The sequence below is a fragment of the Leptodactylus fuscus genome, chromosome 5, assembly GCF_031893055.1.
Source record: "Leptodactylus fuscus isolate aLepFus1 chromosome 5, aLepFus1.hap2, whole genome shotgun sequence".
NCBI lineage: Eukaryota > Metazoa > Chordata > Amphibia > Anura > Leptodactylidae > Leptodactylus > Leptodactylus fuscus.
Window position 1 is genome coordinate 116,066,014 of NC_134269.1, and position 22,573 is coordinate 116,088,586.

The window sequence follows — 22,573 nt, forward strand, 5'->3', positions numbered from 1 at the left end:
ATCTCAGAATCACTTGTGTAAGTTAAAGCGTCTCAAAGTTATTGCCATTTAAAGTGACACATGTCAGTTTTGAAAAAAGAGGCCTGGTCCTCAAGTCACTTTTGAGCTGTGTCTCTATAGGGTTAAATCTTGTTCCTTGGTATAACCCGCCTCCTTGACCTTAGCATGGCTACTCCACTCATTCCTGGTTCCTATCATGAAGTCTAGGCATGGAACCATATCCAACATGGCTCTTTTTCTATTTCCACCCTTCACTGCTAATCTTGACAACACATACCGACATTGCACAGGCCTAAAACAAAATGGTAAAGCCCACCTGGGAATGCCCTAAGAATGTTTGCTTGTGTGTTTTGTTTTTTTTTGTTTGTCCCCCCCCCCGTTATCCCTTCTGAACAGTTAGGAATACCTAGCCAACGTTGATAATGTTACCACTTGAGGGGGGGGGGGTGTTGCTACTCAGTCTAAATCTGTCCACTGCGAGCAGATAATGTCAGACTGTTGCTCCAGACTGCTCTGACTAATATGATTGTAACATCCACTTGGCAATTCTTAAAATTCCAGGACCTATTTATTTTTAGGTTTCATTGACACAGTATAAAAAAAGTTTATTTATTTTTTTAAACAAAGCAATTCCCCTAGATTAGGGCTTCTCAAACTTTTGACTCTGGCCCGGTCGGTCAATCAGTAAAGAACTGCTCCCATGGAGCAATAAGCAAATGCTACCATGCAGCACCTAAAATATCCATAGCAATACTAAATGCCACATTGCAGCACACAATACCTCCCATGGAGCACTAAGTGCCAGTGTCCAGCAGAAAGTGCCTCCCCACATGTGCCAAACAATCTCCACTGTGCAATAAACAATCCTATGCAGTAGTGCCAACGACTACATGACCCCATCACTGGTAGCAGCGTTTCTCCCTAACCTTTCCCTCTTCTATTGGTAGGTAGTCTCCCCCTTTCCACCTGTAGTCTATTTGTAACCTTATTCTCCCCATATCAAACTTTCCAATCTGCAGCAAATCATTCCCTATTTCCGCCCCTCCCAGAGTACCAGTCTATAATGCCTCCAGATTACATCATTTATTCCTCAAGCTCCATGTAAGATTCTCCCATCTTGGGTGAAGGACCTGTGGATTCTTGGTGATGTAAATCTGGCAATATCATGGCAGTTTCTGCTTTAGGGCGCTACCACACAATTTATCCAAGTGGTACTCTCATGGACCAATACACAGAAATAAGATTGTGGCATGCTCCATTTCTTCTCTTTTCTCTATTCTTCTTGGCCATGCAAGTTGGTGCATGGCAAAAAAAAAAACCATATTGATGGGTTTGAATCCCGCCAGGAAAAACATCTGCAAGGAGTTTGTATGTTCTCTCCGTGTTTGCGTGGATTTCCTCCCATTCTACAAAAAGACATACTGATATGAGAAAAAAAATGTACATTGTGATCCCTATATGGGGCTCACACTCTACATTTAAAAAAAAAAAGTGTTGTCCATGTTTCATCTGTTTTTCCGATTCTTTGCTAGATGATGTTAAAAAATGAGACTACAACATCTATGTTCAGTACTCCATGTATCACCACCCTTAGTGTAACAACAATTAAACTGAATAGAATTGCAGATTAGCGGTTACTGTGCGGCCAGTTATTATATCCAAAAATGAGATGGGCGATTCACTTGTTGAAAAGTGAATGTACCTGTGGACTGGATGCTGCTATAACCATACCCAGCACACTGTATGGCACTACCTTTAGCCTGTCAATTTGATCTAAACCTTGTTGGTAACTTGGGCTGGGAAATTAATTGAAAAATGTAAATGATTTTGCATCCATACCATCCAGTCTCACTGCCATTGGCTAAAGGATATGTCACTCACTGGAAACTATCCAGTCAGAACTGCTAAGTGAATAACTGAATCCAAAATTCATGGTATGGCGCATAAAGAGGAAGTAAAAATAATCATTAATTAATCATAATCAAGGTAAAACGTTTAATTAATTGTGATTTGGCTCATAACCGCCCATCCCTATAAGGGACAGTGAAAATGTTTATGCTGCCTGCCTTTCCACTGGCAATGGCTAATATATCTATAGGGTAAGAAAAAAGTGATGGACATAGTTAGAAAAAAAATAGTACTGCTCCCTCTAATATGAAATACATACACTTTCAGTTTGAAGGCCAGAACAGGAGTGAGTTTACTTTCTTGTGCTTACATAGAACTGGCTGCACTGAGACATTGTAGCAAACTCTCAAATGTAAAGGGGAATATTTCCAGTTATTGACAGTCGGTGAGAAACTTCAACCATTTGTATTGCAAAACACTTCCTTTTAGAGAGTGCGTAACTGTATTTTATAGTACAATAGAGAACCACGACAACTTCATACAAGGCTATTTTACACTCAAATTTTACAACTTCAGTAAATGGTATAAAAATCAATTTGTGTTTGTTTAGATTTTAGTGTTCTACATAAACCTCAGTTTAATCAATAAGAACTACTATATTTTTTGTGACTGCGTACTAGTATGATTTTGTATGAATAAGGTATAACTTATAGTCTTACTAATTAATATTTTCTTTTAATCTCCCCAGCGTGCAGGTTGTGTTTTACATTGTATCCAGTTTTTTCCAGATGGAAACTTTAAATTTGTAGTAAGTAGTGTGTGTGGTTTTATTTTACTTATTTATTTTTTAGAAATATTCCATATTAATTGAGACAAAGGCACCTAAATATTTAAGACCGATGTGAGAAAGCAGATTGAAGGGAGTGATGGCCGAGGTTACTGTAAGGGTAAGTTCACACAGGAGTTTTTTGGACTGGATTTTGATGCGGAGACCGCCTCAGAATCTGGTCCAGAAAAAGGCTAGTCACGACTGGAATGTGGTGCAGTGCATAGATTGCACCGGCATCCAGTCGTGGCATTCCGCTCCGTATTAGTCCCAAGTGAAAGGGCCTAGTCGGGAGGGAGTGTCACAAGGCAGACGTCCTCAGTTGAGTCAGCCGTGGAATCTTCCTGAAGAAGGGGCATGTTGTCTTATTTTTATTTTTTTTTCTCAAGCAGGAAAAAATGCTCGCGGGAAAAAGGAAATGACTGGCTCCCATTGATTTCAATGGGAGGTGATTTTTTTCAGGTGGATTTTGACACAGAATCTGCATCAAAGTCCGGCCCAAAAAACTCCCGCATGAACTTACCCTAACAACATGAAACCTCTAGGACAGACCAAGATGGATTCTGACTGCTGCCATATGTAACTGCAACAACCTTCATTAAGACTTCAATAATTCATAATTTTTAATTCAGTCCTCCTGTCATAACCTGAACAAGAATGTGGCTTGATAGAACATGCGTTTATGGCATATGTTTTTTCTTTCTTTTTTTTTTTGTGTGTGTGCCTGCGCACGTGCTAAGAAATGTGGATCATATCTCTTAGATCCCCACCTACATCCAGAAAGGGGTCCTCCAAAACCTGTCTTGCATGCTCAGCTACTTTCATATTCTTGCCATAGACGTGGATAGAGCGAGTCATGTCCATATGTAGCTACTTCTCTGTCCTCAACAGGCAGCAAGGGGGAGCTGGGACTTGCATCATTCATACATTTATGGATATGCTATAAATGTACACAGGGCTGTTTATTTCACATTTTGATAATCATCAATTAAAAAAAATTTTAATCTATTTTCATCCATTTTTTTTTTTTTTTTTTTTTTTTTTATAGATAGAAGTAACACTTCTCAGTTCACAGAAAACTAAAACCATAGTAAATAGAGGTTTTTACAGTTTGTTACATAATGTAATGTACTTACTACATTCCTTTTATTTGTTTTTATTGAAGCTTGAAATTCCACTTGAAATCTCCTTAGTTGACCAAGGTGTGAGGCAAGTATTGAATATGTCTCTTCCAGCACCTTTCTAAATTTTATTTTATTTTTTTAATCACTTTAGTGTTAAAATTGTGACTCCTATTATTTATGTTCTGCTCTAGCTTGGTCAATTTGGGATTTGATTCTCCAGAAGAAAGGGGAAGGAGAAAAAGTGTGTCTCAAAATCTACAGGTGTTTAGAAATAAAGCAGGTACGGTAAAAGTTTGAGAAGTTTGCGTTAAGAAGCCAACCTACTCATGGTTGTGTTGTCTACTCAACCCTCATTATGGTGCAATGGCATGTTGAAGCTACCTTGATGGATGCCTTAGCAGTATTGTGGCCCCACAAGTTACATCATATGTCATTATAATGCCAATCTACCAAGCATAGAATTGTAAAGAACATCAAGCCAATCTGTATTGGGGTTTGAACAAATTAATCACATCAGGGTCAGTTAAAACCAACAGGTTGGCCTATTTTTTTTTTACCCTCAATTAATATTTAATACATGCACTAGACCAGTGGTGGGCAATTAATTTTCCCATGGGGCCGTATAAGAAATTGAAACTATGCTAGAGGGCCGCGCCACGGCAAATTTAGCTCCACCCACTTCTATGTTGACTCCGCCCATTCCCAATCATCTTTCCATGCCCCCCCACACAGTATAATCCTCCTACAGTCACCTGTACATTATATGTCCCCACATTATAATGTTCCCCTCCAACTGCCCCACAGTATTAAGTCCCTCACCTGGTGCCTCAGTATAAACTGGGGGAAACTAGAGGGGACATGAAACTGGAGCAGCTGGAGGGGGACATTAAACAGTGGGGTAGTTGGAGGGGGGCAATAAATTGACAGCTGGAGCGGGACATGAAACTGGGGGCAACTAGAGGGGGACATTAAAATCGGGAAGCAGACAATAAACCGTAGGGGTAGCTGGAGGGTGACAAACTGGGGGCAACTAGAGGCAGACAGGTCCCCCTACAGCTTCCTCCACGGTTTAATGTCCCCCCAGTCTAAGTGCCCTCTTCATCTACCCCCAGTTTCATGTCCCCCCCTCCATTTCTCTCTGTTTCATATCCCCCTTTATTTTCCCCATTTCATGTCCCCCCCCCCCCCCCTCCATCTGCCATCTCTGCCCTAGTATAACATTCCCCTTCCATCTCTGCCCCTAGGTTGCTAAGACACACACACAGATAGATAGACACACTCACACACATATAGACAGGCACACATATAGACAGGCACACATATAGACAGGCACACACCCTCTCTCTCTCCCCCCTGCATCTCACCTTACATCTTTCAGTACTTTATGACACGCTCCACATCTCCATCTTCGGCCGGCACTAAGACACGCCCCCTAGACACGCCTCCCTAGTCAAAGCTGTGCGGGCCGGACTGAATAAGTCAGAGGGCCGGATATGGCCCGCGGGCCGGACTTTGCCCAGGTCTGCACTAGACGCTATCTACCTGTGGCAGGATGGAATGCTCTTTTTGTAGTTGGGGATCCATCTTATTGTGCAATACTTTCAAGCTTTATTGGTCAGCTCAGAACAAACGGATTTGCTAATTTTGGTGAGCACTGTATTATGTTTTATTATACGTCTTCGTAGCCTATTTAGCCATTATAAATAATATATATATATATATATATATATATATATATATATATATATTTATTGTGTATGTGTGTGTGTATATATATATATATATATATATATATATATATATATATATATAGTATGTGTGTATATATATATATATATATATATATATATATATATATTATAGTTGTGTTTTTTTTTTTGTTTGTTTTTTTTTATTGGATGTAATGTATTTTTTTTCACCTGTTTTATTGTACAGTTTCAGAAGTACCTGAAGTATTAAAATTTCTCTTTTAGGTGGTTTGTGTCTTTTTTACTATCAAGCTTCAAATGTTTTGCAAGAATTTGCTTACATGGTAGCCTTTTTACATAAAGGTATTCATATTTCTAGCTATTCATGTAAAACTTTATACTTTACTGTTTTTTGTTTTAATTTTTTTTAAAATAAATACATAAAAACTTAGTACTGTCAATGGGTCAGGATATAATTTACAAACAGTAAAATTTTAATGTGTACTTCCATTATGGCTGAAGTGTAATTAAAGGAAATGTGTTTAGAGAAAATTACCTATTTTGAGGTGTGTGTGTGTGTGTGTGTGTGTGTGTGTGTGTGTGTGTGTGTGTGTGTGTGTGTGTGTGTGTGTGTGTGTGTGTGTGTGTGTGTGTGTGTGTGTGTGTGTGTGTGTGTGTATTCATAGGTGACTCCTGTCTCGCCACAGGGCATGCTTAGATCGCTTTCCTGTAGAAGTCAGTAGGGCCTGCTCCACACAATTGTCTATAGCCCATGGTCCATCACATTATTTTAGGCATAATAGCTAGTAATATTGAAAATTTTAAAACCTCACCAAACACTATTTAAAAATGTGATCTAAAGAATAAGTCACCTCCTGGTATGTTTTCTCTTTAACAGCTTCACTACCGGATTAATTTCCCTGGTCCAGGACCAGAATGTGAAAAGCAGTATGAATATATTGCTAAGACCCAAGTGTTGCAAATGCCTGTTTGCTATTTTCCCACTAAAACCTTAATACTGCCAGATAAATAAATGACTTTCCATGTATTACATAGATGGGCTATGTCCAGCTGATAGAATATGTTGTGCTTTTTGCATAGACCTTTTAATCTTTTGGACTACAATCCTTTGGGCAGTAGTTTTGCTTCAGGCAAGCAGTGGTTAAATAGATCTTTTAGATATTATACATTGATTTACTTCTAATTACAAAGACTTCATTCAAAGAATTTCACTCATTTCAGAATTTATTTTGCTTAACTTTTTTTTTTTTTTTTTTTTTTTTTTCTTTTTACTTTTAGGTTGCAGTAAGACATTTAAAGTCAGCACTACAATGACAGATCCTAAACAACTAAAGAAAGTATCTTTAATTAATATTGGTAAGATGTATTAAAATGGCATTTACTTAAAGGGGGTTTCTGGGACTTACCGTAATGATTCATGATATTTCCTTAGGTGATGTCATCTGTTAAAGGATTGCCAAGGGCCCAACATCTGGGTCAGAGAAAATGTTTAATACTGTGCTAAATCTGCATTTCTTTATATTTGTAAAAGTGTTTTCATCAGTTTGTTTACAAATTTAAGGCCTTCCTGAAATCTGCTGTTTATAGTACTGAGAGGTGCTACAGCTGTGGAGTCTCTGTAGGTTCAAGCCCCCTAAGGTGGCTAAAGAAAAAAAAAAAAGCGAATTACTAAGATATTACTATTATTTATACCTATAAATGTAAATATACAAAAATAATCCTAAACATATTAGGCATGATTGTATCACTAAATGCCAGGGCTATAAAGAAAACAGAATAAAACTACAGTAATAAATGTTGTTGTTTAAAGTTATCTTTGTCAGTACTGAAGGGGAGGAGGGATCTATGCAGGTTTTTTTTTTTTCAGTTTCAAGTCTCAGTAAATGTGAATACAAGGTTATTAAAACATCATCTCTTATTTTCAGACTATTATGTTGCTGTATACTTTCCTGACCAGTTTTTACACTTGATAAATACAAGACATCCAGACTTGATGTGTTATCATTTATTTTTAGCAGGTAAGTGCCTTATTCCTTACACAACTTCCAATATAATGTTGAATTGATTGATGTCTCAGGAGAGGGTTAGAAACTGATGGAATAGGATATGCCATTAAAGTCTTATTGGCAGTAGTAAGACTGCTGTGGGTCTCCCTGATCACGAGAACAAAGTGGAAGCATCGTGAGAAACGCACAATGCAGCTTTATCTGCTGTTGGCACGCATTCCTAATAGCTATTAACCATAGTTATAAGTAGTTTTACTTGCATATCTGTATGTAAGCGCTACAGCACAGATAGATACATAGATATAATACATTAGTATTATATCATGACGGAGAATCTTTTCTTTAAGGCATTGTAGGTGCAGCATCTAGTAGTAGGGAAGTGGTGTTACTTCCTGGTTCATGTCTACAAGGGTGTGATGGGGGGGGGGAGCTGCACCTGACTTCAGAAAAAAAAAAAAAGATCTTGTTGGACAAAGAATTAACTAATAACCATTAAGTTTACAATACTGGGTACAGTTAATTGCGTCTGAACGGTCTATATGCAAAACAGCAATCCTGCATCCCTCCAGCATTAGCATTTTCCTAATCTGGAATCCATGACTTGGAAAAAAGACTGTTTTAGTAATATAAAGGGGGAGATTTGCAAAATACAAATTCTGGTCTAACTTGTAGCAAACCCCCCAAAACATTGGCCTATGTTGCCAAAGTATTGGCTCATTTATTTGGAATAAACCCATCCAATTAGCAGGAGCTGAAAAGTTAGATTAACCCAGTATTGCAACAGATTTAACATCTAGCATCAGACATTATGATAAAACTGGAACAGTTATAATGCAATATGAACCTTGTTAATAAAACCTACCAGCAGATAAATATAGGGTTAATAACCAACCCTTCCATGCACTGTCGATACAGGATCCATAATACAGATGTAGCAAAGTTAACTTGGACTTTCCGTAGGGTGATGGCTAACTTTCAGTAGTGTGATATCTTAACAAGTCATTCACACATATAGGATAACACATTCATACATCTGAAATTGTCCTGGTTGGAAAGCCAATGCCTATTCTTTTCCCTGAGACGCTTATTATGGATCCTGAATGGACACCTCACTGAGTGCATGGGAAGTATCAGTATATTTAAAGAGGACCTTTCACCACTCCAAGCCTGTGCAGCTTTCTGCCCCATGTTATAGGCGCTGCTGCACAGACTCTGGTGCACTTTGAATTATGTATGTAACCCCCTTCGTTTTGGAGCTCTGAGCCCCGTTAATTCTGGCGCCCCGTTATGTTAATTAAGGGCTTTACTGTCAGAAGGGCGTTTCTGACAATGAAGAAAGCAGCTACATCAGTCTGACACTGTCCAATAAGCAGTGGACCGTGTCCGAGCTGCTTCTGCTGCATGATCTCGGGAGTTCTCGTGAGATCACGCAGCCTTCTCTTCACAGGACTGCACAGAAGACCCGGAGAAGCGATCCAGGCCGTGTATTGAAATGGATGAAGGAGAACTTCACTGACATTGCTACAGGGGAGTAAAGAAACCCCTAAGCAATGAGCATAAGTGCCCTGTACATCCTGTGGACCTAGGTCTGGCCCCTATACAACGAGCATTAACCCCTATAGCCCCTAGGCAACGAGCATTAACCCCTCTATACTGCTTGTTGCTAGGGGACTTCTCGTTGCCTAGGGGCTATAGGGGTTAATGCTCATTGTATAGGGGCCAGACCTAGGTCCACAGGGTGTACTGGGCACTTATGCTCATTGCTTAGGGGTTTCTTTACTCCCCTGTAGCAATGTCAGTGAAGTTCTCCTGTGCAGTCCTATGAAGAGAAGGCTGCGTGATCTCACGAGAACTCCCGAGATCATGCAGCAGAAGCAGCTCCGGCACTGTCCACTGCTAATTGGACAGTGTTAGACTGACGTAGCTGCTTTCTTCATTGTCAAAAACACCCTTCTGACAGTAAAGCCCTTAATTAACATACAGGGCGCCAGAATTAATGGGGCTCAGAGCTCCAAAACTAGGGGGGTTACATACATAATTCAAAGTGTACCAGAGTCTGTGCAGCTGCATCTATAACATGGGGCAGAAAGCTGCACAGGCTTGGAGTGGTGAAAGGTCCTCTTTAAGAATTAGATCGGTAGGTTATTGTGCAATATGTAACAATGTCTTCTTAACGCTCTGTTGAATACTGTGTTGCTATATTTTGTGTGTATTATATTATTACTGCCACTGTGAGGGGGTGGGGATGAGACGTTTCCATTAAATGAACATCTATGCTATACCACTAATGCTAGGTTCACACCTGCGTTCAGCACTCCGTTCTGTGCTTTCCGTCTTCTACTTGCAAGAAGACTGAAAGCACAGACCGGGTTTCGGCCATGAGCGGCGGTGAGCGTTTTATGCTCTCCGCCGCTTTTTTTTAATCCGGACACAGAGTACTGCATGTCCGACTCTGTGTCCGGATTAAAAAACCCGGTTTCGTGGCGGAGAGCGTAAAACGCTCACGGCCGGACAGCTTTCTCACCCATTTAAATGAATGGGTGAGAGACTCCTGCAGGTTTCCGTATCCTGCTCTGTTTTATGCAGGAAACGGAAACCTGCATAACTGCGTGCCGGGCGCAGATGTGAACGAGCCCTAATCTAGTGTGTCTTTACTATTTAGTAAGCGTATCTTATATACTTTGCACCACAACCCTCACACTGTGTAAATGGCACATTGCACCAGTACTTCATATAGCTTTATTTGTTAGCCAGTAGGGGGCACTTTACTTGATCATTTTATACTTGCCTTTAAAGGGGCTCTATCACTGAGAAAAGTCATTTTTTTCTAATCACATGCTTGCATAGGATTTAGAAAGGCTATTCCACACTTACCTTTTGTATGTAGATTGCCTCAGTGGTGTCTGAATAAGTCCGTTTTTATTCATATGCTAATGAGCCTCCAGCCAGTACAGGAAGTTCCCAGCAGCCTCCTCTCTCCCATTATCTTCTATGTGTGTGAAGCAAACAGGAAGCTGAGTCGTCATCATCATCATCAGCAGCAGCCTCTCATAGAAAACAGCAGAGAGAGGTGTGCACTAGTCTAATTAGCATATGAATATAAACGGACTTATTCAGAAACCACTGAGGCAATCTACATACTATAGGTAAGAATAGACTTTCTAAGGGCTATGCATGGATGTGATTAGTTAAAAATGACTTTTCCTAGTGATAGAGCCCCTTTAAAGACTTTCCAAAACTAAGCATACATTTCATAGGTACAAAGGACAATTTCACGTAAAGTCAGAGTGTGAATATATCTGTGCGCCTTTAGTTTGCATTAAAGTCTTTGTCCTCTCCAAGTAAACCATGAAGGATAAACGTGGAAGCAAAAGCTATACAGAAGGTTATTCTCCCTGAATATACAGTATGTATCTCATGGCTTGAAAGGAACCTTCGAGCTTCAGTGACGTCCATTGAGTTAATGTTATAATGTTTGCTGTGCTATTCCCCTAATATTTCCATACAAAATGCTCATAAATTATGTACTGTATGTTCAGTATTTTGATAAAATTAGTGAAATGAAATTTCTTTTCTTCAGCTGAGGATTCCAAGATGAGTGGCATGTGCAGCCAAGGTCCCTTAGAGACTGTCTTCAAGAATCATGTAATAGAATGTTGTACAGGAAATCTGTTCTCAGTTTCTATAAACCAAGCACGACTTCTCAAATTCCTGACAGAAAGTAGACAAGATTGTGATCGCTTGGCAGCACTACATTGCTTTTTGTTACATCTAGATCTTCAGTCACAAATGGAGACCCAGGTAATACTTCAAGAAAGCTCTTAATTTTTTTATTTTTATTTTTTTTTTCCCATCAAATTCTATATAGGGTTCTGTTCACACTGCAGTGTTTTAACAATATTTTCTATCATTAACTGTAAACCAAAACTAAAATTAGGATTTGCCATATAAAGCTTCTTTTTTTTTGAACTTCTAACTTAAAGGGGCTCTATCAGCAAAATCATGCTGATCGAGCCCCACATATGCGTGCATAGCCTTTAAAAAGGCTATTCAGGCACTGTAAAAGTTAAATTAAACTATCCCCCCGTTTTAAAATAATAACTTAAAAAAGAATGTTCTCTACTTACGGAACGTGCACGCTGGGCGGGCATTCTGGGTGTGTCTTCATCTTCTTCCCCGCCTCTTCTTCCTCTGACGTCTTCGGGTCCCATCCTCCTCTGGCGCTTGCTCGCGGACACTGATAAAAAAAAAATAGCCCGGGCGCATGCGCAGTAGCCGTAGTAGAAGCCGCGTGCTACTGCGCATGCGCCCGGGCTATTTTTTTTTATCAGTGTCCGCGAGCAAGCGCCGGAGGAGGACGGGACCCGAAGACGTCAGAGGAAGAAGAGGCGGGGAAGAAGAAGACGGAGCACCCTGAATGCCCGCCCAGGGTGCACGTTCTGTAAGTAGAGAACATTCTTTTTTAAGTTATTATTTTAAAACGGGAGGGTAGTTTAATTTAACTTTTACAATGCCTGAATAGCCTTTTTAAAGGCTATGCACGCATATGTGGGGCTCTATCAGCATGATTTTGCTGATAGAGCCCCTTTAATTTTGTCTCCTCTTTAGTATTCTGCAGCTCTTTATATTGTTCCACTTTCTGTTTTCTAGATTATTGAATGGATCTGTGACAACCTGTCAACTTGTGTTGCCTTTGACCCCATACAAGAGTTCATCATTGGTACTGTAGGCTATTTAATGGACTTTTTGTTGCCTTTGTCTTTTTCCCTTGTCTTTATTTTGTGTGCACATGATGTTGGGAGAGAAATAGATAGCTGGGTTCTACAAAAAAAAAAGTTTTTTTTCACCATTCTTGTAAATATGTTGATGTTCATATAATCTCTAATGGTGTTTAAATGGGTACTGATGGTACCCTGTATAAAAAATTTTTTGGACCTGCCCCCTTATCCTGGGCTTTTGGCAAGAAGTCAGAGCATTGACGGACTCCCTTCTTCTTCAAGGAGTCCCCTTAGATCCCCTCACTTATATTTTGAACCTCCCACCCAGACACCTTGGCCGTAAGACCTCCAGATTGTTTCTTTACCTCTGCACCACCACTAAGACCCTTATTGCTAAGCATTGGAAGAGTCCTATTCCCCCCCACTGGTACTGAACTTTTGGCCCTCATAAAGGACTTACGAAGCCTTGAATTTTTGACGGCCAGCCTTTATAATACATTGGAGGACTTTGACTCAATTTGGTCTCCTTGGGATGCCTATTGCGTCCTGCGAGGCCTGTGACCAAGTATTCCCCCTCATCCCTCCCCCTCTGTCCTTGTGTATTTGTCTCCCGCCGCATTCTTGTTTTTCATTCTACCCTCTTAATACAGTTTTTTTTTTTTTTTTTTTGTTTTTTTTTATGTTGTTACCTGTTGCAGGATTGGCGATGTGGCTTCTCCCTTATTTCCGTTTTCTTCTTTGCAATTGTTTTCTTACTTGTTACGTTAAAAATGTTCAATAAAAATACAGTTAAACAAAAAAATAAATGGGTACTGATAATGGATGGGTTCTCATATACGGACGGGTCCTCTTACTGGGACTGACAAAAAGCTTTGTAGCAGCTTAACAGTTCCTAAAACATTACAACCTTATTTCATTTATTAGTATAGCACTGTCCACATTGTCCACATTATTTCCCTTTATAAAACCAGAAAAAATAGTGCCAGATCCTTCATATGACTGGAACATGACTGTGTTCAATGGATATTGCTTGTGTCAGTCTGGGAACCTGGAATTTTAATTCACTGAATGTAGATAACTAGACCAAGTTTTGAGTGTCTAAAACCATTTATTTAGCTTACACTTTCCATCAGACCCATGATTATACTATATTAAGGGAAAAGCATAGGATCTTTGTTTATGGCTGTAGACAGTCTTTTGCTCTGTTAGTAGTCCACTAGGCATCTCCCATCTGGGCTAATTGTGTAAAGCCTGGGGAGTTGCCCTGGACAGAACACTATGATTGTATATTTTGGCCTGGTTTACCACATCTAGACTTGGTTCTTTATAATATCATGAACCAAACCTTTTGTGTTACAATAGGTTAACACCTGCTTTCAGGTTTCTGACTATAATGGGGTCTGTTGGGTTTCCACCCGAAAAATGTGGAGAGCAAAGTTTTGCTCTTATTTTTAAAGCAGAAAAGGGAACAGAATCCCCGAACGGCAATCAGACGCAGGTGTGAACCTAGGCTTATTCATTTTTAGATTACACTTTGAGCACAATTTCCATTTTTGTTTTGTTTATTGTATAGGTTTATTTATTAAGAAGTTACATTTTAATTGAGACCTTTTATACACGCCAGTGAAGCCTAAGCTGGACTTTTAACAGAAGAATAGCCCAGCATGCTGTACTACTTTTTGTCCTGCCATTTTTTTTTCTGTGCCTTCTAACAGAGTCTCCGACGCAGAAATAAACCTAACTATTGTTTTCTGCTCAGCAGAATTGAATATTGACTTTTATTTAAAAAAAATAAATGTATATATGGGACTGATGTGTGTACTGTTAAAAGGTAAACTTTTATTTCTTTGTGTACTTTAGCTTCCTTGCATAGGCAACTTAGCTTGGAAACGGCGTATCTGGATAAACTGTTGCCTTACACTTCAGTGCCTTTTTGGAGTCGGGTAAGATGATAGATTAAAACTGATTAATCACACATAAACCTTTCACTTTGGATAATATATATGTCACCTACTGCTGTTGTTGGGCTAGCAAACAGTAAAATCTACTTTCCTTTTGTTGCCCTTTAAAAAGAATGTCTCTCACCAGAATCCAGTGTATCAGCCCATCCTTGATACAGATGTGTTCAAGGTCTACCTCTCTTATAGGGATGGTAAAAGGCCAGAGCCATAACTTATTTTTTCTGTCAATGGAGCCAGGTGATGGCTTGTTTTGTGGGGGTCTATCCTCGCTTACATTGGCATCATTTTCAGTTGTATGTGACACATATATATATATATACACATTCTATTTTTGCACTGTTGGTTCTTATGGATGCATCAATGCCACAGATGGATATTTTTGTATTAAAAAAAAAAAAAAAACAACGAAATTTTAAAGTTTATTTTGTCATTTCCAACTTAATTTACTTTCCATACTGAGAATTGAACACTAGGTGGCGTGCTATTATTTTCTACATGGCAATGTATCTGTATTGCCCTGTATTACAGTATTACAAAGTGAAAGCCTAGCTATAAAAACTTGCCTTAGCTTGTGTGGGTGATGTGAACCCCAATGCATTGGCAAAATGATTTTTTTTTTTTTTTTTTTTTTTTTTTTTTTTAATTCTGCTAAAAAAAAAAAAGCTTGAATAAAATTGAAAATGTATTATTGTAAACAAAACCTAATGTGGTGTGTGATTGTCTAACTTGAAATTGTTATTTATTCACCTGATAATATATATATATATATATATATATATATATATATATATATATATATATATATATATATATATATATATTTGTGTATGCAACACTAATATACATTTTGTTTCTTCATTTTAAGGATATAGATGGTGTCTCTTGTACAACTGACATAAGTGATATGCCAATTTTCAAGGCAAGTTTTATTTTATTTGGAGATATTTATTTATTTATTTATTTATTTTTTTAAATCCCAAAGTGATCAGGGTTTATATTGTAAGGTACTTTATACCCATGTGTAGGAAACTACAGTAAGACAAGTAGAGATCATGTGCAGCTCATACAAAACACTGGTACATTAAAATTGTTCTAAGATGAGGGATATACTGAATCAGTGGATATGGATAATGGCCGTAATCCTGGGCAAATGGCAAAAGAGATATTTTAGATTTTCCTCAAAACTTCATGCTGACCACAATATATTTGTACTGCAGTATATATGAACGGTTAATAGCATTCTGTAAGAGGAGCTTTATTTGGGTATACTTGGGACAAAGCAGCTTCTGTATTAAGTGAATATTAGACTTTTATGTTTTACTTATAGTTTGCACTGCAGACTTTTTATTAAGCATCTCCATTTTCTGAACAGACTGGAATGTTTAAAGGCTTTTGGGAAAAATTTCATGCAGAACTTGAATACATGAAGCATACCCAGCAACGATTCCTGTACAATAACCACATACAGAGAAGGGATTGGTGCAGACTGATTTCTGAAGTGGTAAGTTATACCTTATATTTCTAAGGGGCAGTTGGATAAAGGCTCAATTTACTAGAAAATCTCTGTAAATTATCAGTAGATAATAGTCTTAGATTTTTTTTTTTTTTTTTTTTAAAGTACATTCACACAATTTTTGGTTTCCCTAATGCTCCTGTAAGTATTATGGTATTACTCCAATCCAAAAAGTCCAACTTTGTGTGAATACTCATGCATTTTAGATGGTGTATTTGGCTAAAGCAAATAAGTCCATTAAACACCTTGCCTATAAGAGCATTACATTATGATACACACAATCTTAATATGATAATGACTTGTCGCCTGTCCTGAAATGTCTGTTATAGTAGAAACTTCTGCATTTCCCATAAGGTAACATTCTGGAACATCTTTTCTTATAGCTGTTTGTTCTGCTGTTTCTTTTATTGTTCATGAATATTTATACGTACGTTGACAAATGGGTGATAAGACAAGGTAACATAAGACATCCCAACTCGTAACACCCACTTGTCAATTTATTTATAAATCCGCAGTGACAAAGGAACAGCACAACAAAGTCCTAAGATATGATGATCCAAAATGGTTATTTCATGAAAAATACAATTCTTTGGTAAAACAGACATGTTTTGAATTCTGTCAAATCCTCTTTAACGCCTTAATGCTATAGGGCATACATCTGTTATGAGTTAGTACTGTGTGATGGATCTATGTGGCTACTGCTGCCATTGATGAATGGCTTCAGTCCACGGCAATTCCAACCCATAGATTCTGCGGTCAATGGCAATAGCAACATCCAAGCAATTAGCCAAAGGGAAGGGTTTGCCAGCCCACTCTGCCTCCCAAAGTCTGGCAAAAAAAAAAATAAAAATCCCCAAATCTCCTTTTTTATCCTCAGGTAGTTTTATAATGTAAAAAAAACCAAAACCCTGATACATGTCACCAGGTCTTTAGCCACCTGAACTTTGTTCATTTCACCTTTTAACCAATAAAAGTGATAAAGCATCTTGTTCTGCAAAAATATGCTCTGGTCCCAGATACATTGATAGAAGAATAGAAGTGAATTGTGGCTGATGAAAAACTGGGAATGAATAAAGAAGAGCCCTTAAAGGGAATGTCCAGGAACCTATTATTAGAACTATTTTATTCACCATAACCTTTCATTGCAGTTAATGGACCAGGGGGTTTATTGTACCAAATCGCCTTGTAATAAACCCACCCGTGCTGCAATAAAGAAAAAAAAAAAAAACCTTTATACTCCCCACACTGGCGTAATTATTCACTGAAGCTAGAGGAGTACACCTCAACTTCAGTGTACATGCACCATACTTCCGGCACTTACACAGTGTAGCCAAGGTGTATGCCCTCAAATTCAGTGAAGAGTTGGCAGGCGTCGGGACAGTTCTCTAAAGGCTTTATTTTTGTGGGCACTGACGGCTTTAAAACAGGGCAAATTGGGACACTAAATTCCAGGTGTATTAGGACCTGTGGGTGGTTTACTGTCTCAAATCAACTTAACAGGTTCTCTTTAATTTACAAAAAATGTGGTTATTGCTTTTATAACTTTTTGTAAATGTTTTATTACCAGGATACACTAGAGAAGCGAAATGATGTCTATCAAAGGAATATACTTGAGAATGCAAAAAAGTAAGTACAAGTGTAAAGCATAATGTTGTTTACCTAAACTATAAGTGTCAATGAAATATTTTAACTTGGTTCCATTGATTGTTCTTCGTGTTTTTTTTGGGTTTCCTATGGGTATTCCTGTTGCCTCCCACTTTCCAAACATGTACAGAGTAGAAAATCGCACTATAAAGCCAGTAAAGTACAGAAACCAATGTAATTGATTTTTATACAATGCTATGGATTTAGTGCTGTTTAAGTAATAGGAAAAATTAGAAAAAGTTGTAAAAGTTGAAGTCCTATACATACAGTATGAGTTAAGAATATGGTACGGGCGTGTTCATTACATCACGGTTGCCTGTTGCAGTAAGACACTGTTTCAGTCACCTGTGGCAGGCAGATTGTGTAGGCACACCCAAACTGGAAACTACCCATTGCTAGATTAAAGATCAACAAGGAAGGGAAAAGAAGGAACTGAGGAAGGTATAGGGAGAACAAAGAAAAATAAAAATGTAACTTTGTATTGAACAGTTGAGCATTTTTAATAGTTGTATAAGATTGAGAGGACAGATGGCAAAAGTAGTCATGAGGCCGCTGCAGGCAGTGCTGGGATTCGGGTATTTCTGGCAGTCCTATAAGAACATTTTGGGCAGAGTGCACTGTCCGTCATGTTGTTTCACTTGTGATCTGTGGGGGTCCCAGCAGGCAGACTCCTGCCAATCCGCAAGTTACTCCTTACCTAATCTGAATTGCTGTAACTGGAATATCCTTTTAACACTTACACTGCCAGGAACATATACCGTACAGCCTGAATTCAAAAGCATGTACTGTCTAATATATATCTAAAGCTCCGGATATTCCAAAGTCCTTTTGTGACTTTCAAATGACAGACTGCTCCATGTTCTATGTTCTAGGTGCATAACTCTGGGTACAGCATGAAAACTTCACTTTTTGGTTCTATCTGGAGTGGAGGGAGGGGAGCAATGAACAATAGTAAAATACTCCTGATGTTTCTTCCCGATATCCTTGACGCCAACAACACACTCATTATATGGCCTCCCAGCGAGCTGCTGAGATGCCAGAACAATCACAGGCACGGCGTGAGGAACAAGTTCAGCAGCAGGACAGCTTAAGCGCTCCCGAAACGCCGAAGCAGGCAAACCATCAACTGCAGCAATGTGCTGAACAGCCAACAACACGCAGATGAAGTCGAGGGCAGAGACACACACAAACAACATACCAAATACACAAGTGCAAAACTGGGCAATTCTTATAAGACCACTAAACAAACAAAAAATGAAATATACCCGTGCGAATCTGGGTCCTCCTGCTAGTATACAATAAATGTTTATATATTGGTTATAACATCCTAATGCAGATGGCTAATGGCTCCATTCTTTCAGGGTTCTTCGAAACTTGACCACAAGGAAATATGGTGAGTAATGGAATGCCCTTGGTAGATAAATTTCTAGAATGTTTGAAGGCTAAAAACTAATGTTCTTTTCACATTTAACATCATGGCTTTCATTATAACTTACACTGCACTTGTGTGTCCATTGTAAGATGCATGTAGCAGTCTCATGGTGTCATAGTATATAAATGGGCATAGTGCAACATATACTATATAATACAATTTGTTACTTTGCACTAATTTTGACATACACTCCTACTTCCCACCCGTCCTGGATTCTGCAGGACAGTGTCAGATTCCAGGTTGTGTCCCGCTGTTCCAGTCGGCAGGAGAAAACACAGATGAGTAGTTTACATTGGTGAAGCAGGAGCCGACAGCCCCTGCCTCATCACTGTGCACCCTGCGTGCTCCGGCTTTAGGAGCTGTATGTGCAATGTGATTACCTCACATCACATCGCGCCTGCAGCTCCCTTGCTGTGGGACAAGAGACCTGAGATAGAGCAGTAGGGGAGCGAGGAGAGGTGAGTGAGTGTATTTTATGTGAAACGTTGGCAGATGAAGAGGAACATTAAACTGTGGGGGCAGATGGAGGAGGGACAATTATACTGGGGAAGCATATGAGGGTGACCATAAACTGTGGGGGCATATAAAGAGGAACATTAAACTGTGAGGGCAGATAGAGGAGGATATTAAACTTTGGGGACAGATACAGTGGGCATTAAACTGTGGGGGCAGATGAAGAACGATATTAAACTAGGACAGCTGGAGGGGGCATTAAATTGTGGGTGCACCAGTAGAGAGTCTTAATACTGTGGGGACAATCTGAGAACATTATAATGGGGTGGATATATAATATTAGGGTGATTGTGTGGGGGAGCACAAAGGGAAATGGATCGTAATGGGTGGCTCTATTTTGAAGTGGGTGGAGCTAAATTTGTGCCACATTCGTGCCACATATTTTGTCCCTCTTTTTGTCTTTTGAAAGTTGGGAGGCATGTACACTGCTTTCCTGACTTGTATGGTATATACTGTAAGCACGATATACAATAAGATAGATTTATTGGGAGGCGTATAGCAGTCACCCACCCATTTGGCTGTTTTTTTTTTCTATGTAATGCACTATAGTGGCACTGTTTAATAACCGGCAGTAGTTAGAAAACATCTATAATTATGATTGGCTCTTTTCCATAGATGGAAGAACTGTGCCATTAAACTATGAAGAGGAATACTTGCAGAAGGATTTAATGGGGCTGGTATGTTTTTAACACATAACTTATCAATCAATATGTATTCCAATGTATACGTTCATAATATACTGTATATAAACTGAATATCTATGTTTATTTAATGGTCATGTGATACCTAGTTCAAAAGCACCCAAGAGTAGAGCTGTACTGTGGTAAAAAGCACACTAGATGTCACTGGTCTCCCATTGTATTACTGCAGAGCTAAACCAGAGTAGTCTCATTCTCAGATGAAGAATAAAGCAGGAGAGGGGCATCACTTATCAGAATCAGGGGATAATCATACACATTAAGGAGAGCGTGAACCTACACAGGCGTCCGGAAACTTACAAGCTATTTCTGCTCCGCTGGGGATTATGGGTAAAATATGCAAATCTATTCTCCAGGATGTAATTAGAAGAACAGTGCCTCTGTTTGCTGCCCTCTAGGGGCAGCACCCTTAACATCATGCATGATCAGAGTAATACAAGCTTTCATGACTACTTTATTGGCTTCCTGAGACACTTTGCATTGTCTACCAAAAACACCAAAAGTAATTTTTCTGTTTCCTTACATGATACGGCTGTGTGATCCTCAACCTTGTGGCCAAACTGCAGTCTTTTACTGCAAATTGAGATGACATTTTGGTGTGGTTTTCAGCTGTACAGCTTGTACATATAATGCTGATATGAAACTACTGTATGTGCTTTAGCAGTGCAAACTGCAAATTGCTGTCGTTTGCAACAGCACAGTGATACTGCATGTGGTTTGGCAATGCACTCCTACTGCCCCTTTGTGGCTGCATCATGTACAGACTTGCATTTCTTTCGAAACCTTGTTTATGTGTGGTTCTTTAGCTACAACGTGTGTGTATATGTAGAAAGATGTAGTAATTTATTTTTTTTTATACATATGTGTTTACATTTTTTTTTTTTTTATGGCATTAACTGTAAAAAATAGTAGACTGTATGTTTGCAAGGTCCCCCTAGTGGTGTCTACAGACAAATATAACAAAAAAGGAGCTTTTGGCTGAGATTTATTTAGAAACTAACCAACGATAGAAGATTTCGGCTCTGTGTGTGGTTTGTGTGGTGTGTGTGTGTGTGGGATCTGTATACTGCTGCATGCAGTTTCTGCACAAAGTTGTAATGAATCCTATAGGAGTTGACATATCCTGTTTCTATTGTAGATGATGGTGAAATTAAAGGATCATTTGTTACAACATCTTCATCATATTGCAAAAAACAAGGTTGACAAAATAGTTTTGGACTTTGTCTGCAAGCAGGTAATTGTTAAGGAACTAACCAGAAAGTAGGTATATCCAACACAAATAGTTATATGGCCAAGTCAAAACCTGCATTACAAATCAGCAGAAAAAATGAAGTTGTGTTAAATTGTGCTCTCCCTATAGGGGGAGTGAACCGAGCATCAATGGTCACTAACCTTTTAACAAATGCTGTATAACCCAACAGTGCAAGCAAATATATGAAAATTTGCAATACATTTCATCCTTTCCACTTCACTCTCTTCCTGTTCTCCCTCTTTCTCCTAAAATGACATTCATGCTGAATTTATATTACTATAATAAGACAAACTTAAGCGAACAGAATCCTATTACAACTCCCAATAGAAGCCTATGGAGAGGGGAGTGAGCAGTAGCTGAGGGAGAAGAGACATAATGGGACAGAGAGAACCTTTTGGATATGAATAAGAAGCTTCTATGTCACCTCAAGTGCTTTATTCACATCAGTCCTGGTCAATCAGTTTCTTTAATGTCCTATCGTGGCAGAATCCGTGGCACTTTACTCTGTGTGAATGCCCCCTTGGACAGCAGTTCCTACCTGTTGCACACAGGCTCATTACATGTTGTAGCTGCATATGGTCCGTTTTCTACTGACCTGGCATATTTTACCTATGAAAACAAATTTCAGTTTATTTATATCTAATCATTAGTCAGTGTTAGAAATAAGAGCTGATCTTTAGTATTTCTCTTCACAATGTGTACAACATAATGCATGTATACACTCACCGGACACTTTATTAGGTACACCATGCTAGTAACGGGTTGGACCCCCTTTTGCCTTCAAAACTGCCTCAATTCTTCGTGGCATAGATTCAACAAGGTGCTTGAAGCATTCCTCAGAGATTTTGGTCCATATTGACATGATGGCATCACACAGTTGCCGCAGATTTGTCGGCTGCACATCCATGATGCGAATCTCCCGTTCCACCACATCCCAAAGATGCTCTATTGGATTGAGATCTGGTGACTGTGGAGGCCATTGGAGTACAGTGAACTCATTGTCATGTTCAAGAAACCAGTCTGAGATGATTCCAGCTTTATGACATGGCGCATTATCCTGCTGAAAGTAGCCATCAGATGTTGGGTACATTGTGGTCATAAAGGGATGGACATGGTCAGCAACAATACTCAGGTAGGCTTTGGCGTTGCAACGAAAGAGTGCCAAGAAAATATTCCCACACCATGACACCACCACCACCAGCCTGAACCGTTGATACAAGGCAGGATGGATCCATGCTTTCATGTTGTTGACGCCAAATTCTGACCCTACTATCCGAATGTCGCAGCAGAAATCGAGACTCATCAGACCAGGCAACGTTTTTCCAATCT

General features: G+C 39.1%; 1 protein-coding gene across 1 annotated transcript in view; it reads left to right on the forward strand.

Moving 5' to 3' along the window:
- GSAP (gamma-secretase activating protein) overlaps positions 1–22,573 on the forward strand; it is a 51,191-nt gene that overhangs the window by 23,067 nt on the left and 5,551 nt on the right. Inside the window, exons 10-24 of the mRNA XM_075274139.1 lie at positions 2,597–2,656; positions 3,840–3,883; positions 3,990–4,078; positions 5,772–5,849; positions 6,786–6,863; positions 7,433–7,525; positions 11,094–11,314; positions 12,164–12,233; positions 14,092–14,174; positions 15,058–15,111; positions 15,565–15,693; positions 17,273–17,331; positions 18,711–18,742; positions 19,910–19,971; positions 21,131–21,226. Coding sequence (XP_075130240.1) covers positions 2,597–2,656; positions 3,840–3,883; positions 3,990–4,078; positions 5,772–5,849; positions 6,786–6,863; positions 7,433–7,525; positions 11,094–11,314; positions 12,164–12,233; positions 14,092–14,174; positions 15,058–15,111; positions 15,565–15,693; positions 17,273–17,331; positions 18,711–18,742; positions 19,910–19,971; positions 21,131–21,226 — 1,248 coding nt within the window. The remainder of the gene's footprint in view (positions 1–2,596; positions 2,657–3,839; positions 3,884–3,989; positions 4,079–5,771; positions 5,850–6,785; positions 6,864–7,432; positions 7,526–11,093; positions 11,315–12,163; positions 12,234–14,091; positions 14,175–15,057; positions 15,112–15,564; positions 15,694–17,272; positions 17,332–18,710; positions 18,743–19,909; positions 19,972–21,130; positions 21,227–22,573) is intronic.